Source organism: Rhinoraja longicauda, chromosome 9, assembly GCF_053455715.1.
Source record: "Rhinoraja longicauda isolate Sanriku21f chromosome 9, sRhiLon1.1, whole genome shotgun sequence".
Classification (NCBI taxonomy): domain Eukaryota; kingdom Metazoa; phylum Chordata; class Chondrichthyes; order Rajiformes; family Arhynchobatidae; genus Rhinoraja; species Rhinoraja longicauda.
Genome location: NC_135961.1, coordinates 55,735,828 through 55,752,479, shown reverse-complemented (window position 1 = coordinate 55,752,479; position 16,652 = coordinate 55,735,828). Strand labels below are relative to the sequence as shown.

The window sequence follows — 16,652 nt, the reverse complement described above, 5'->3', positions numbered from 1 at the left end:
AGTCATCGAGTGCAGAGATGAGGAGAACATTCTGTCATTCAGAGGGCAGTGGTTCCTTGGAACTCTGGGTAACAAGAGGACTGTGGCAGCTCAGCATCAAAGACAGATATTTGATAAAATTTCGACGATTACAAATAAACTTGACTTGACGACTTGACTTAATCAGGAATATAGGGTTAGTGCGAGAAAGTGGTGCTGAGACAAAGGCACAATGGCCCAAATCTAGTTCTCATGTCTCTCCTTCAAGATAGTCATTAAAACTTACCTCTCTGACCAAACATTCCACCATAATTTCTCCCTGAGCAGCTCAAATTCACTTTAATAACACATTTGTGAAGCACCATTGCATGTCTGTGACCATGTTAATCGAACCTTGTAAACAAAAATATTTACAACATTGTTCGATTTGACCTCAAATGGGAGTTATTAAGAAAATTTGCAGTTTTGCCCAACTGTTACTTTATTCTGCTAAATGAAACAAGTTAAGAATATTTACACATACAATACATACCCTCAAGTTACATAAGGTACAACTTCTGATAGACTACATTTTACAAGATTTTGCTACTGGGATGTTATAGTTACATTGTTAAGGAAAAGAAACATACAATAAGTTACTTAAATATTCTCAAATACAAAAAGTGCATCAGTTTAATTTTGTGCTGCTTTTCAGTATTTTAATTTTGCTGGCAACATTTAACATGAGACTCGGACGCTGACCAGAGTGCGTCTCGATAATCTGACCCAGTTCTAAGTAGCATCAAACCCCGATGGAGAATTAGAAGATTATACAAAATGAAGCTGCAAATATCACAAAACAGCTTGTAATATTAAAAAGCCAAGCGATGGAAATTAGAAGGGATTATTGAGTATCCAGAAACAAAAACAGAAAATGACGAGAAACATTCAGCGAGTCGCATAGTAAAAGTGGAGGGAGAAACAATTGATGTTTTGGATCAAAGACCCTTCATCAAAAATAAGCTTAATGTTTGAGACAAAGACCCATCATTTATTTATTTGCCTCCATACTCCACAATTTGAGATCTGTAATAGAAAAAAATCATATGTGGGTAAAGTTCACATTCTCAGATTTTATTGAAGGCCATTTTTATACATTTTGGTTTCACCATGTAGAAATTACAGCTGTGTTTATACATAGTCCCCCCCATTTCAGGGCACCATAATGTTTGGGACACATGGAATCACAGGTGTTTGTAATTGCTCAGGTGCGTTTAATTGCCTCCTTAATGCAGGTATAAGAGAGCTCTCAGCACATAGTCTTTCCTCCAGTCTTTCCATCATCTTTGGAAACTTTTATTGCTGTTTATCAACACGAGGACCAAAATTGTGCCAATGAAAGTCAAGGAAGCCATTATGAGACTGAGAAACAAGAATAAAACTGTTAGAGACATCAGCCAAACCTTAGGCTTACCAAAATCAACTGTTTGGAACATCATTAAGGAGAAAGAGAGCATTGGTGAGCTTACTAATCGCAAAGGGACTGGCAGGCCAAGGAAGACCTCCACAGCTGATGACAGAATAATTCTCTCTAGAATAAAGAAAAATCCTCAAACACCTGTCCGACAGATCAGAAACACTCTTCAGGAGTCAGGTGTGGATTTGCCAATGACCACTGTCCGCAGAAAACTTCATGAACAGAAATACAGAGGATACACTGCAAGATGCAAACCACTGGTTAGCCGCAAAAATAGGATGGCCAGGTTACAGTTTGCCAAGAAGTACTTAAAAGAACAACCAGTTCTGGAAAAAGGTCTTGTGGACAGATGAGATGAAGATTAACTTATATCAGAGTGATGGCAAGTGTAAAGTATGGAGGAGGGAAGGAACTGCCCAAGATCCAAAGCATACTGCCTCATCTGTGATGGTGGTGGGGGTGTTATGGCCTGGACATGTATGGCTGCTGAAGGTACTGGCTCACATATCTTTATTGATGATACAACTGCTGATGGCAGTAGCATAATTAATTCTGAAGTATATAGACACGTCCTATCTGCTCAAGTTCAAACAAATGCTCCCAAACTCATTGGCTGGCAGTTCATTCTACAGCAAGACAATTATCCCAAACATACTGCTAAAGCAACAAAGGAGTTTTTCAAAGCTAAAAAAATGGTCAATTCTTGAGTGGCCTGGTCAATTCTTGAGTGGCCACATCAATCACCCGATCCAAACTCAATTGAGCATGCCTTTTATATGCTGAAGAGAAAACTGAAGGGGACTAGCCCACAATACAAGCATAAGCTAAAGATGGCTGCAATACAGGCCTGGCAGAGCATCACCAGAGAAGACACCCAGCAACTGGTGATGTCCATGAATCGCAGACTTCAAGCAGTCATTGCAAGCAAAGGATATGCAACAAAATACGAAACATGACTACTTTCATTTACATGACATTGCTGTGTCCCAAACATTATGGTGCCCTGAAATGAGGGCACTATGTAATTTCTACATGAAACCAAAATGTATAAAAATGGCCTTAATTAAAATCTGACAATGTGCACTTTAACCACACGTGATTTTTTCTATTGCAAATCCCAAATTGTGGAGTTCAGAGGCAAATAAATAAATGATGGGTCCCAAACATTATGGAGGGCACTGCATGTTTAAGGTCAGAAAAGAGAGTTTGAGATTCACTCAGAGACCCTCCATCTGAACAGATTTGTCAATCTGACACATTGACTCAGTTTCTCTCTCCACAGATGCTGCCTGGCTCACTGAGTGTTTCCAGCATTCTCCACTTTAATTTCCTGTTTCCAGCATCTACACTTTTTTGATGAAAGAACCAGAGTTAGTTGTACAGAAGTCCAAGAACTGGCATGAGGGTTACTTTGCTACTTTAAATACTTAGGATCCGGAATTCTGGATGGACTGGGGAACACTGTAGACTTGAGTGGGAAAGGGAAGGAATGGAATTTATGGGATCTGGGGCAGAATACATTTCTGGTGGAACATGCAGTGACTAAAGAAGACTTTAATCAATGGAGCATCCAATGTTTTCCATCATGTTCTGAGCAAGTAATTCAATTGAGGGAATTCCTTGCATAACCCAATGAGAACTCTAGTTCGTTACACCTTCATGAGGCTAACTCAACTTGCCAGGATCTTGGAGCTGAAGTCAAGAAGTAAATTCCTTCTTTGGGGCCCAGGAACAAGGGCAGTGCATGATTCCTGGAATCTTGGAGGAATACTGTGAGTTGTAAAATGGGAGTTCCAATTTAATAACTTACAAATGACACCTGATGAGCTCAACGTCTTGTATGCCTGATGCCTCGGTCTTGTATATACAAATCCCAATTCCATTTCCACTTTAGAGGATTTCTGTTTCACGGATAACAAGTGACACATGGCAGAGAGATGCAACATAATTCAGACAAGTCCAAAGTCACCAAGATCTCCCGCTAATTTGCTAGCACAATAAAATAATACAGGGATGTGTTTTAGGTATTGGAGTCATGGCACATTTTCACTTCAGGTCACAATGATGCGTTATTTGTCAAGAGTGGAAAAGCGAATAGTATTGGATAATTGCCTGAGGAGTTAATGGAATCAAGCTGCAATGAGTGTAGTCTTAGAATGAATAGCGAGAAGGATCTTCAATATGATGGTGGCCCAGAATGGACACTGAGAACATTCACACTCTAAGAAGGAACCACAAGCGAGTAGTTGGAAGGATCTTTATACACTGTGAGTATGAGCCTACGATGGGAGGCGAGAGGGCTGTCCACACATTGACAATGGACTCGATCAACAGTTCTATGGATGTGCTGTACCCACAAATGTTCGGTGATCATTTAATACATCGCTGGTTGATTTTGCAGTGTGCACATGAATGATGGTTGAGAGGAAAAAACACTGACAATGATCTCCATGGAAGCCCTCCCTATCGAAGAGGCAGGAGAGCTTCTCACCGTCACCCCACTCTTACCCTAGGCAACTTGACGATGGTTATTTCAACTCCACCCTGCTTCTTACGTCACCCTTTTCACACGTTCAAGAACCTGTCACTGGTGGAGAGTCAAAGGAATGGAAGACACCTGGTGTCCATCTTTGTTCACACCTGCCCACCTTACTTCCCTCAGGTTTCAAACTAATGCCTCGGAGTACTGCATCAGATGCTGATGATGTGATGATATACATGCCGGTCCTATGAAGATCAGCTCCGCAAAGACTTGGTCGTTTCTACGACTGTCGACTTTCTGCTCATCTTGTCGAAGGAACTTGGAATCTAAATGTCACGTGAACAGAAAGAAAAGTTGCGATTTTTGACGGCTGACTTAGCCCAGCAAGAACATGTACAGTCTAATTAACTATGAGTTTATTTAATGATTTGTTCATTTCCCTTTAGAGTCCAGGAGAGGGAAGAGTGTAGGACAGGAGATAGATAGATGCAATTTGTTCTCATTATAACAATTTAATTATTTTCTTTAGAAACAAATGGAAAATCAAACAACTACATACATCATCGACAATCCCAGCACACATCTTCCCGCCATTGGAAATTTACTTTGCAAGTCATTTCTTTGGAAATGTCTCCTGTCAAAACAATTGCGACTTACTGCTTTTTGATCAATTAAATCTTCTGCAGAGCTTTTACCTCAGCCAATGGAATTTATGATGCCCAAAGTTTTAAAACAAAATTAATGATCTCTTAAACTTGCCAGTCTCACAACAAGGACTTGGGGTTCATTTGTTGTAAATGGAGCACTTCTGAAACTGAGCCATTGTTATAATTGGGAAATCATGGCTGCCAGCACTGCAGTACAATAATAGCAATCCGCTATAATTATGTTGGCTTCGGGCGAGATATTGTGCAGCTTGATCTGACTCTTCATCGCACGAAATCCTATACATGCAACATAGAGGGTCTTCCTTTGAGAAAGTTGGATAACATAGAACTAGTGTGAATGAGGGGTGCCTATCAAATAACTTCCTCGTGTAGGATGGAACTGCGGATGCTGGTTTAAACTGAAGATAGACACAAAAAGCTGAAGTAACTTCCTTGCCTGTGTTTCCTGCCCCTCCACTCTCCCAGCTTTCTTTCCTGCCCCTCGATAATCAGTCTGAAGAATGGTTGCGACCCAAAACGTCGCCTATGCGTGTTATTCAGGGATGCTGCTTGACCCGCTGAGTTAGTCCAGCATTAATGTGTCTATCTTTGCGAATGGGTGATATATGGTCAGCGTGGAATCGGTGGGCCGATGAGTCCGCTTCCATGCAGTATCTTTCAACTAAACATCACTCAGACAACAATATTTCAGATTGATTTATTCACAAAATGCTGGAGTAACTCAGCAGGTCAGGCAGCATCTCGGGAGAGAAGGAATGGGTGACGTTTCGGGTCGAGACCCTTCTTCAAACTGATGTCAGGGGGGCGGGACAAAGGAAGGGTATAGGTGGAGACAGGAAGATAGAGGGAGATCTGGGAAGGAGGAGGGGAAGGGAGGGACAGAGGAACTATCTAAAGTTGGAGAAGTCGATGTTCATACCACTGGGCTGCAAACTGCCCAGGCGAAATATGAGGTGCTGTTCCTCCAATTTCCGGTGGGCCTCACTATGGCACTGGAGGAGGCCAATGACAGAAAGGTCAGACTGGGAATGGGAGGGGGAGTTGAAGTGCTCGGCCACCGGTAGATCAGTTTGGTTAATGCGGACCGAGCGCAGGTGTTCAGCGAAGCGATCGCCGAGCCTGCGCTTGGTTTCGCCGATGTAAATAAGTTGACATCTAGAGCAGCGGATGCAATAGATGAGGTTGGAGGAGGTGCAGGTGAACCTTTGTCTCACCTGTAAAGACTGTTTGGGTCCTTGGATGGAGTAGAGGGGGGAGGTAAAGGGACAGGTGTTGCATCTCGTGCGGTTGCAGGGGAAAGTGCCCGGGGTTGGGGTGGATATTGCGTTGGAGAGTCAGTCTAGATTGTGTGTAACGGACTCTGAAGTAAGATATGACCCGATGGCCTTTATTGTGAGAGATGAAAATGGTACCAATAAACCGATACTGCCACTTCACACCAATCAAGGCAATCCCAGACTATTCCCAGTAATGCCATCTATCAAGTTGCCCCTTTGCTTTTTCTGGTTGCTTCCAGCTGTCTCAGTGATATTTTGACCCCATAGGTTAACTGTGAGCACTCAGTCTCCACAGTAGGTTCTCAGCAAACTTTCCTATCCTGCAATCGCAAACCACCATCTCAATGGAGGACACCAAGATGAGTCTCCTCTATCTGTGAGATTGAGTTTCTTTACATATTCCATCATACCTTTGTAAGGGCTAACATTACGAATGCAGCTATGTGGGTTTTATTGCAGGAGTGTAAAAGCTCCAGCTCGGATTATTCCTGGGGCATCCTGTTGTCAGCATGGAAGTGCGGTTTATGGCTGATCCATCTTCTGATATCAGCAACTGGCCTCAAAGCTTTGAAGTGTTAAGAAGAACATCTTGCCATATGGACTGCCCTTTGTTCCCAAGAAAGATGAGGTCACGATGGACACGGAGGTCCCGAAGGACACATAAAGATTTATAGGACATTGTAAACTTGCCATATAAGGCAGCGATGGAAAAATACTGGCACATGTATTTAGGGTATAAAAGGTGTGTAAATGTAAGCTTTCGGGGAGAGAGACTACACTAGCTTCCTGAGCGTTTCTGAATGCTCCGGTATCTAGGCTCTCTCCCACCTGGGTGAGTAGAATAAAGAGGTTAAACGATTTTGGTTGTCTGACTATTCTTTAATAGGTCACAAACTACAACACCTTGGAAACGAAACTAGAGTGAACTTTCAAACCATTTACAGCAGAAACGGCTCAGAGGCGCAGTGGTAGAGTTGCTGCCTTTCAGCGCCAGAGACCCAGGTTCGATCCTGACTACGGATACCGTCCGTACGGAATTTGTACGTTCTCCCTGTGCGTGGGTTTTCTCCGGGTGCTCCGGTTTCTTCCCACACTCCAAAGACATACAGTTGGTAGGTTAATTGGCTTCAGTAAAAATTGTGAAATTATCCCTTGTACGTAGGATGGTTTTAGTGTAAGGAGTGATCACTGGTCAGGGTGGACTCAGTGGGCTTGTTTCCCTGCTGTATCTCTGAGGTCTAAAGGCACATTTATTTACATACATATTAACTGAGTGCTTCTGTTGTGAACTTCTGTGAAAAATAAATGCACCGCATCTGAACTGTAATGGCTACCTCCATATAAATGGACATCTTAACAGGCTTATGCTTTTAATTTGTTGATAGAAGGAAGAAAATATGTTGTTTTTTAGTCAATGATTTTGATTATGCATATTGGGCCAAAATGATCAATTACAATGTAGTTTTGTGGCACACGGTAGAGGATTAAAGGGAAGGCAGGAGGATAAGAGTGAGTGAGGTGGGCATGTGAGGTGAAAGGTGCAAATATGTTCTACGACACTTGTTTGATTGGTTATGATTATTACTTCCAATACTCACTGCCATTCGATGCTGCTTGCGAAGCTGCAACACTCTTACAAGATCCAGAGCAACGGCCACCTGCTCTGCCGAGTGCTGCAAGACCTCTGAATATCTCTGTATCAGTGCCATCGGAATCCCACAGCGACCATGCTGAAAGGTGAGAAAAAGCACAGTCATTTTAGGTCAGGACCAGAACATGTTTTAAACTAAAACTGAGCCGGTTGACTATTTTGTTTCTTTTTGTTAGCTTGTTCCTGGGTAGTCAAACCAAAAACTTCACTTGATTGAAATAAAGACACAAAGTGTTGGAGTAATTGAACGGATTGAGAACAGAGATAGGCGACATTTCCGGTCGACACCATTCTTCAGACCCGAAATGTTGCTTAAACCATGTTCTCCAGAGATGCTGCCTGACCCACTGAGTCACCCCAACACTTGTGTCTTTTTTGGTTAAAAAAATCCACAATTTTTAAAAAAGCTAACTTATCACAAGAGTGATTTTCCCTTCACTCCCTTCACTCCAAAGCATTTTTGACTCTCAAATTGCCAATTGGGTCCTTTTGGGTGTGCAAGGTTGTACTGGCAGTGCCCCGGATGTTGGAACAGTGTGGTTGCACTAGGTGTAGGAAGGAACTTCAGATGCTGGTTTACACCGAAGATTATCTCAAAATGCTGGAGTAACTCAGCAGGTCAGGCAGAATCTCTGGAGAAAAGGAATAGGTGACGTTTTGGGTCGAGACCCTTCTTCAGTTCCTGAACTCTCAATCTGAAGAAGGTTCTCGACCCGAAACATCACATATTCCCCTTCTCCAGAGACGTTGCCTGACCCGCTGAGCTACTCCAGCATTTTGTGTCTATCTTTGATTTGCACCAGGGCCAAGGTCACAACCCACAGGGAAGCAACGACAAATCACAAGTGGGTTAGTCATTGTGGACCAACAGATACAACACATTATCCGTGTGAAGCATCTACAACCACCAGCTTCACCACCTGATTCACAATACTCAGCTGTTCTTAAGTTGTCCATTCCTTCTCAGAGTTATGGGTAGAGAAGGAGGGAAGTCAATGATGTGGAGCAGCAGAAAGGAAGAATATCCACCATGGAGACACAAAGAAACAGAAGCTGAACTCAAAGACACAAAGGGGGCCCTGGAGCAGAATCTTGCATCAAATAAAAGTGGGATGTGTCAGAAAACCAACAGTGGGGTAGAGTGGACAGCGCATTCAGATAAAGGTCAATTTGTGATTAAAGGTCCACCAAAGTTGGTGATTCCAGCAGGTATGGCAAAGGTGTGCAGAAAATCAGACTCAGCCCAGATCTATCTTCCCAAGGCCTTCAAAAGAACATTGGGACCCTCCCATTCACATAAGAAAATAGATTCATGCTTCAATTCTTATGGTGAGTCTACAGTTCTAGGTGTCCTTAATTTAGTATCACAACCTCAATACTAACTACAGCACACTTGCATCCCCAAAGGCAATAACCAACTTCAATCATACCTTATCAGAGTAGGGTTTCTCTGTGAGATCAATTGCTTCCAATTCTAACTTGTTTTCTATTAATGTTTCCAGTTCTGCTTCTCTCATTCGGAGGGGCTTCCTTCCAGAGGCTGGACACAGCTTAACCCTCAGCTGTGGTGTGCAGGAGGTGTCTGGCAATGCAGTTTCTGGTAAACAGGGGGTCTGAGTGACCAACAGCGAGCTGGCCGGCTCTGCGGTGGGACATTGCAAGTTGGACACCAGTCCATATCTGCTACTGATGGAAGGATTGGAGTTGTTCAATAGATGAGGCACAGCATGTATTCCATTCCTCATATAGTCCCTGCATTTCTTAGCAGGCACGGGAGGTGGCTGAGAAGGGTGATGTGCCTTATTTTCAGTCCGAATTTCCTTATCTTTTGCCAATCTACAGGTCACCACCCCGTCTCTATAATCACCCGCAGGAGGCTGGCTTTGCTGAGGTGGTGTGACCACTGTTGGACTGGGCAACACTTGGTCACACTTTGCGGCCGGAGAGAGCTCGTTCTTCTCTCCCAAACGGTTACATGGGTCCGCCGCCGGTGCGGTCTGGAGTTCGGGAGTGCGGGACTGTTCTCCTTGGGCTTCCCCTAGAGCACCATCAGTAACTGTAATTGGCCGGCAGAACCACACTGCACCGCGGCCCGGAATGTCCTCGCCGGAGGTTCCAGGCGCCGTGCCGGGCTCGGCTTGCCGAGGCAGGCCTTCGCTCGTTCCTGCGCCAGGATTAGCTTTCGATGGAGAACGGGCAGCACGGCACAGCTCGGCGAAAGAGCGAGACCTTTGCCACTGCTTCTGACCAGAGCGGAGACACGCCAGGTCCTCACAGCTAACGCTGGTCTGCAGTCTCTGGCACCGTCTGACAGGCACCGAACGCCAGGTGCAACTAAACCGTGCACAGGGGGAACTGGGCAGGCCGTCAGACCCTGCGGCGTGCTTTTCCTCCTCCCTTCCACAGTGTAGGTTCTCAAAACAGTTTGAGGGTTGAATCGCCAGGTACTCTGATGGTGGACATTTGAACGTCAACTCGAGATTTGCCAACCCTGCCGTCACTAATGGCCAGGACTTCCTGTTTTTGCCTAAAGACAAGAGAACGTTATTCGCCATTGTGCAAATACAACCACCTGCAGTAGAAACAAATTTACCCAATGGTCAAGGGGAATAAAAGGCCGCACAGTCGTGCAGCGGTTAGTGCTGCAGCCTCACAGCTCCAGCGACCCAGGTTCAATCCTGACCTCGGGTGCAGTTGGTGTGGAGTTGCACGTTCTCCCTGCAACTGCGCGAGTTTATTCCTGGTGTTTTTACCCCATCTCAAAGATGTGTTGGTAAGTTAAATGTCTTTTATAAATCACACCTAGCATCAAAAATGGCAAAAAGCATCAAAGCACTGATGGGTATGTGAGAGAGAATAGGTGCAGTGTTTGTGGAGTAACAAGGGAACAGGAATGTCGGGAATTGGTCTGTTGGCATCGTTTCCCAGATGCCGGCTTTGACCCAATATCCTGCTTCTGTGTTGATGTAATACCAACATGCCTTCAGTTTAGTTTATTATTGTCACGTGTACAGCTACAGTGAAAGGCTTTTCATTGCATGCTATCCCGTCAGCGAAAAGACATATGATTACAATCAAGCCGTCTGCAGATGGTACATCCACACAGATGCAGGATAAAGTGAATAACGTTTAGTGCCAGATATAGATTATAGATAAAGTCCACCAGTAATGTCAGCCTTATTGTGAAACAGTGGCTTGTGCGTGCAAGTCCCACTCAAGGGAACTCAGCACACTGGGGCGGCTCAATGGCGCAGCAGGAAAAGCTGCTGCCTCACAGCGCCCGACACAGGTTCGATCCTGACCTCGGCGCCATCTGTGTGGAGTTTGCATGTTCTCCCTGTGACTGCGTGTGTTTCCTCCGGTGCTCCGGTTTCCTCCCACATCCCAAAGATGTACGGGTTTGTAGGTTAATTGGCCTCTGTAAATTGTTCCCTAGTGTGTATGGAGTGGATGAGAAAGTGGGATAACATAGAATTAGTGCGAGCGGGCGATCGATGGTCGGTGTGGACCCAGTGGGCCGAAGGGCCTGTTTCCATGCTCTCTCTACTAAAAAACTCAACTAAAAAACTAAACTAAACTTAATCTAGGCATGAGCTCCAATTGATAGGTTTCACTACTGCAAGTGCTATTTTTGAGATGAGCTATTCAACCAAGACCGTTTCTAACTACTGAAGTGAATGTAAAAGATCCTTTTGTTGAAGATGAGGTGGATCCATCTCCCTGTAGGTTGTTTGAACTTACTCTTCCACCAGTGTAATAAAAAGCCCATCATCTGGTCACTTGCCTTCCTGCTATTTGGGGGCACATTGAAACTGAGCTGAGGTTTCACCAGGATCTGTCTGAATGTCATAGAAGACTCAAGAGACTGGTGACCCACACTGTCCCTGACCATTATTTTCATTCACTCACTCACTCATTTAAACGTAAATCCTCACCCCTTGCCTTTGACAGGCTGGAAGCAACAGATGAAGTTCTTTGCTGACAGCAATGAGGGGAATACACTCTCTGACCTTATATAGCCTGAGCCTCTGTTTCTGAACAGTCTGCAGATCAGATCTCAACAGCTACTGACCTTCTGCCGTTGGCTGGTTGTCCTTTCCAAGGTACATTCCTGCATCCAAAATAAAACAAGTCAGTGAAACGTAGTGCGGTAGGAAATCAGCAACATATCAATTGAAACATTGATCCAGCTCATTTTTTAGTTTAGTTTAGTGATCCAGCGCAGAAACAGGCCCATCGGCCCACCAAGTCCGCAATGACTGGTGATCCCCGCAGACTAACACTATCCTAGTATATACAAGAGGGACAATTTATAATTATACCAAGCCAATTAATCATGTATTGGAGAGTAGGAGGAAACTAGAGATCCTGGAGAAAACCCACGCAGGTCAAGGGGAGAACGTACAAACTCCGTACAGACAAGCACCCATAGTTAGGATCGAACCCGGGTTTTTGGCGCTGTAAGGCAGCAGCTCTACCGCTGCGCCACCATGCCGCCATTGGTGCAGTGTTCTCCTAGGACAGTAGATGAACCAAGCCCCCCTGCCCAAGGGAAGTCTTTTTTCCAGGGGCGCATCAAGGACTTGTTTTGAAGAGACAGAAGTTCGCAAGAGCCAACCCTTTTGAGACAAGGTTCATAACACAGCTACCTGCTTGTTATTCTTATCACATTGCTTACAGGAATCAAAAGACTTTTAATGAGCCAAAGCAGGAATGGGAAAGAAAAAAAACACCATAGTACAAGTGTAAAAATTCTATCCATATTAAGGAATCAATGCATACCGAGATACAGTTGCCATCACTGCCTCAGCTGTTTTGCTTTGAACAGGTGAGCCAATATTGGACCTATCAGCTGTTAGAAATCCTAGAAACCCTCTGTGCTTGTAGCAAAATATTTCTCCCCACCCCCCACCGCCAATTGTATCCCCATATAGTCAATACAGTTCACTTTTTCAATTGTAGAGACTCGGAATGTTTGCTATAATAGTTGCAAATCAACATTTGTTTTATGAATCTGTGCTGTAATGTGCGTGCACGGCAGAATTATTACATGAATCATCCAGTGGTGTTATATGAATCTAGGTTGTAAAATTAGTTTGTGCTGTAATATGGACCAATGCTGTAAAATGATCCAGTGATGTGATTTGGAAATGTATTCTAATGTGGACCAATGCTACAATATGGATTTCCAGTGCAATGTTGACAGATGCTACGTAGTAATCTGCATTAGGCCAGCACAGTAGTGCAGCTGGTAGAGTTACTGTCTCACAGCACCAGAGACCAGGGTTCGATCCTGACCTTGAGTGACCTTGAGTTTGTACATTCTCCCCTGTCACTGTGTGTGTTTCCTCTGGGTACTCCGGTTTCCTCTTACATCCTAAAGATGTGCGAGTGTATTGCCTACTATATATCGCCCCTGGTGTGTACGGAATGGATGCAAAAGTGGAATAACATATAATTATTGTGAACGGGTGATGCTTGGCATGGACTCGATGAGCCAAAGGGCCTGTTACCATGCTGTATCTTTCAATCAATCGATATGCATGCAACCAATGGAGATGGACACTGCTATAAAATGAACTAATGGTGCTGTAAAATCCTGGGGTGGGGATTATTGGCCACCAATAACCTCCAACATCTTCCTTTGTGCAAGATATTACCCTACCTATTAGAGAGATTTCCAAGATGCTATACTCGGTTAAATGTTACCGTGATATCAATGGATAGTCACTCTCAGCTCACCTCAAGCAATCAGCTCCTGAAGTGTCTTAAACCAATTCTACCCTGTGCATTAATTTTGAGAATAAACAAATATTCTAAAATGGACATGTGCTGTAATACTGATCCACAAAGGAACAATTTAGAAGGATGAGAGGGGATCTTATAGAAACATATAAAATTCTTAAGGGATTCGACAGGCTAGATGCAGGAAAAATGTTCCCCATGTTGGGGGAGTCCAGAACCAGGGGTCACAGTTTAAGAATAAGGGGTAGACCCTTTAGGACTGAGATGAGGAAAAACTTTTTTACCCAGAGAGTTGTGAATCTGTGGAATTCTCTGCCACAGAAGGCAGTGGAGGCCAATTCACTGGATGTTTTCAAGAATGAGTTAGGTTTAGCTCTCAGGGCTAAAGGAATCAAGGGATATGGGGAAAAAGCAGGAACGGGGTACTGATTTCCGATGATCAGCCATGATCATATTGAATAGGTCAAAGGGCCGAATGGCCTTCTCATGCACCTATTTTCTATGTTTCTGAACACATGCTATTTTGCGCATCTAACTTGTTACATAGATCGGCGTTGCAATGTGGATTGGCATTGTAATTATAAATCGCATAAGCAAAACATACCTTCAAAAGAAGGCTGTACCCTGACCCTTAATGTATCATAGAAGGGTATCATAATGTGAAGCTGCAATACAGTTTCATGTTGTAGCCTCAATCAACAACTCACTTATTTCTAGATGGTATCACTGACCTGATTACTAGGCTGACAAATTGGGCAGGCATGCATTGGATATACTGTTGGGTGTGTGTTTTTAATGAAATAATTGGCAATGTCTGGACCTTGCGTCAAGCTTGTCCGAACTAAGCTCAGCATCAATGTCGCTATCAATTTTCCCCTTGTTAAAGTTTGCAGTAGGCGCATGGCTAATTGGATACATTCACTAAGGAATTTATAGATGGTGCCAGCATTCTCAACATGTAACTAAAAATAACCCAAATAATAGGTAAAATAATGGCAAGAGATGGAATAGATTCTGAAGATCATCAGTAGAGAAAGAAAGTAATTTCATTTCTGCAGCATCTTTCACAGCCACATCTTCAGGGACCTGAAACATTAACTGTTTCCATCTCCACAGACACCGCCTGTCCTGCTGAATATGTCCAGCATTTTTGGTTTTCTTTCAGATTTCCAGTGTTTGCAGTTTTTCTTAATTTTCATTTACTTTTGAAGGGTAGCTACTATTGTAATAGAGGGGCAAAGCAGTCAGTGTACAGGGAACAGTAATCTGATAATGGCCATATATCCTATTTCAGCAAGGTTAGCCAAGGAATAATAGATCAGCCAGGTCACCAGGGAGAACTTTTGTCCACATTTTTAAAGTTTCTTGACAGGATCTGAGGCAGTAGATGGTCTTGGTTTTAGAAGGATCCTTTCTTCTTGGAGGGAATCCCTAGAGGTCCATCATCCTTTTAGGAGAGGGAACCTCACTGAAACTTGCCAAATAGTGAAAGGCCTGGATTGAGTGGATGTGGAGAGGATGTTTCCACTAGTGGGAGAGTCTGGGACCAGAGGTCATAGCCTCAGAATAAAAGCCCGTACCTTTAGAACAGAGATGAGGAGGTATTTCTTTAGTCAGAGGGTGATGAATCTGTGGAATTTATTGCCACAGAAGGCTGTGGAGGCCAAGTCAATGGATATTTTTAAGGTGGAGATTGATAGATTCTTGATTAGTACAGATGTCAGAGGTTATGGAGAGAAGGCAGGAGAATAGAGTTGTGAGGGAAAGATAGATCGGCCATGATTGAATGGCAGAGTAGACTTGATGGGCCGAATGACCCAATTCTGCTTCTACAATTTATGAGCTTATGAACTTGATTTAACGTCACACCCTGAAAGATGTTACCACCGACACTGGAACACTATCTCAGTGTTGCACGGGAACACTAAACTACATCTAAACACTAAACTGAATAGTTCTACCACAACTAGAGAGCAGTCCTGAACTACTGTCTACCTCATTTGTGACCCTCGGACTATCTTCGATCAGACATTACCTTGCACCAAACGTTATTCCCATATCATGCATACACTGTAAATAGCTCGATTGTACTCGTGTCTTTCCGCTGACTGGTTAACGCATAACAAAAGCTTTTCACTGTACCTCGGTACACGTGACAATAAACTAAACTGAAACTGAGTGCTCAAAACAGGCTTGAGAATGTGTGTGTGCATGGGAAAGCATTTGCCCGGTGCTGCCCCTACCGTTGTCAGGAAATCCACTCTCCTCGAAGCAACCAGAGTCCCACGCAGAATGTTTCTGCTGGCCTGAGCCGCCATTCTTACTGGAATAGTGAGACAAAGCTTCCTGGGGGGCGCATTCAACCACCAGATCCTTATCACTGTTACCTGTGGAGAGGAAACATCAAATGACAATTAGTGTTGATAGCACAGCCACTGCCATGGGGGAAGGAGCCCAGTTTAAGACCCTGCCACCATTGATGTTGAGGGCCTGGGTTCTGTCATAAATAATCGGAGCAGAATTAGGCCATTCAGCCCATCAAGTCTACCCCGCCATTCAATCATGGCTGATCTATCTCCTTCCTAACCCCATTCTCCTGCCTTCTCCCCATAACCCCTGACACCCGTACTACTCAAGAAGTGTAATAACCTCTTAAACATGTCCCTGGTACCTTGTTTCAGGAGAAAACACGATTGGTGTAGACACATTGTAGGAGAATGTATTTAATTGATGGTACAATGCATACAGAAAATGTCAATATACAATAAATGTAACATAAATAAAGTCACACTTTCGGGGGAAAAAATTATATTGAGAGCACGCGAACGTAAATTAAACAAATTGCAAAAATCTCAAAGAAAATTAGGATTAAACAGAGCTAATAAACAAAATATATTGAAGATGCACTGAAGGTCAGGCAGCATCTCAGGAAGGAGAATAAGTGTTCATGTTTCAGGTTGGTGACTTTATCAGAACTACACTTATTCTGTTAAAAGGTCATTGCTTTAACATTACCTCCACCTGTCCACAGGTGCAGTCTGACCCGCTGAGTAGCTCCAGCATTTTCTGTTGCCTTTTGCAGTCCCAGTCACACACTATGCTGATGTGAAAATATATTGCAGTTGCTTCACTGCCACTGGGTCAAAATCCTAGAACTCTCTCCATAATAGCAGAGTGAATGTCTCCACTCCTTCAGAACTGCAGTGGTTCGAGAAGGTTTCCCTTCAAGAAGGTATTTATTTCACAAAATGCTGGAGTAACTCAGCAGGTTAGGCAGCATCTCAGGAGAGAAGGAATGGGTGACGTTTCGGGTCGAGACCCTTCTTCAGACTGATGTCAGGGGGCAGGACAAGGTAAATGATGCAAAGCCCACATCCCTTGAATAAATATTTAT

At 43.7% G+C, this 16,652-nt stretch overlaps 1 protein-coding gene across 1 annotated transcript in view; it reads right to left on the bottom strand.

Moving 5' to 3' along the window:
* Nucleotides 1–451: 451 nt before the first annotated feature.
* Nucleotides 452–16,652, bottom strand: part of sash1a (SAM and SH3 domain containing 1a) — a 131,594-nt gene continuing 115,393 nt past the window's right edge. Inside the window, 5 exon segments of the mRNA XM_078405532.1 lie at nucleotides 452–4,243; nucleotides 7,461–7,592; nucleotides 8,944–10,040; nucleotides 11,586–11,624; nucleotides 15,502–15,645. Of these exon segments, the coding sequence (XP_078261658.1) occupies nucleotides 4,172–4,243; nucleotides 7,461–7,592; nucleotides 8,944–10,040; nucleotides 11,586–11,624; nucleotides 15,502–15,645 (1,484 nt within the window). The 3' untranslated portion in view covers nucleotides 452–4,171.